The sequence below is a fragment of the Rousettus aegyptiacus genome, unplaced genomic scaffold, assembly GCF_014176215.1.
Source record: "Rousettus aegyptiacus isolate mRouAeg1 unplaced genomic scaffold, mRouAeg1.p scaffold_m13_p_5, whole genome shotgun sequence".
Classification (NCBI taxonomy): Eukaryota; Metazoa; Chordata; class Mammalia; order Chiroptera; family Pteropodidae; genus Rousettus; species Rousettus aegyptiacus.
The window spans coordinates 24,094,151-24,095,357 of NW_023416308.1; the positions used below are offsets into that span (position 1 = coordinate 24,094,151).

Here is a 1,207-nt window from a genome sequence, read left to right on the forward strand (position 1 = left end):
GGACCTACTATAGAGATCAGTAAATAATAGGCATGTAATAGATGTTAAATTACATGCAATGAACCAATTTAAGTGGTACAAAATAGTATAATCTTCTAGAAGAGTATAAGCAAGAGACTTCCAATTTTTTAAAGTGGAAAGAAGACTCTGCTTGAGAAAAAATATGAAAATTCTCCCACCTGTAGCTAAAAATATACTATGATACTTCCCAGTAGTTAACTGATACAAACAGAACCATCAGAAAAGCACTCTTTTCAAGGTTAAATCCAGGGCAAATTTAACATCCTTATTCCTCAAACTGTAGATCAAAGGGTTAAGCATGGGGACAACGTTGGTGTAGAAGACTGAGACATATTTACCCTGGTTCACAGACCCAGGAAAAGAGTTTGTTAAATAGGTGAATGCCCCTGACCCAAAAAACAGAGCAACAGCAATCATGTGGGAGCCACACGTGCTAAAGGCTTTGGACCTGCCTTCAGCAGAAGGAATACGGAGGATAGTGGATAGAATCAAAGCATAAGAGATGAAGATGCTGATACTGGATGTCGTGATGACCACTCCAACAACAATAAAAAACAGCAGCTCATTGACATGGGTGCTGGTGCAGGAGAGCTGTAAGAGGGGGAGAACTTCACACAAATAATGGTCGATGATGTTGGAATCACAGAAGGTCAGTCTCAGCATGCTTCCAGTGTGGGCCATAGCCCCAGCAAACCCTGCCATGTATGAACCAAACACCAGCAGAGAACAGACCTGGGGGGACATGGCGACCATGTATAGCAGAGGATTACAGATAGCCACATAGCGATCATAGGCCATTGATACCAGCACATAGCACTCAGAATTGACAAAGAAGCAGAAGAAAAATAGTTGAGTCATGCATCCCACATAAGAGATGATATTTTCTGACACAAAATTATTCAGCATTTTTGGGGTAAAGACAGAAGAATAACAGAGATCTATAAAAGACAAGTTGAAAAGGAAAAAGTACATTGGAGTTTGAAGGCTAGAATTCAGCCCAATTAAGATGATCAAGCCCAAGTTGCCCACCACAGTAAACACATAGATTCCTAAGAACAGGAGGAGGAGGGGGAGCTGGAGCTCTGATCGTTCCGATAATCTCACAAGGATAAACTCAGTCACAGATGAGCTATTTCGCAGGCTCATTGTCTTCCGCGGGAACTATCTGTGTAAGCAAGGAACAAAA

At 41.4% G+C, this 1,207-nt stretch overlaps 1 protein-coding gene across 1 annotated transcript; it reads right to left on the minus strand.

The window, feature by feature from the left end:
* Positions 1–226: 226 nt before the first annotated feature.
* On the minus strand, positions 227–1,207 carry LOC107505948 (olfactory receptor 8B4). Its single transcript, XM_016136379.2, has one exon. It carries the CDS (start codon positions 1,165–1,167, stop codon positions 238–240), a length of 930 nt encoding a protein of 309 aa, XP_015991865.2. The 5' UTR covers positions 1,168–1,207; the 3' UTR covers positions 227–237.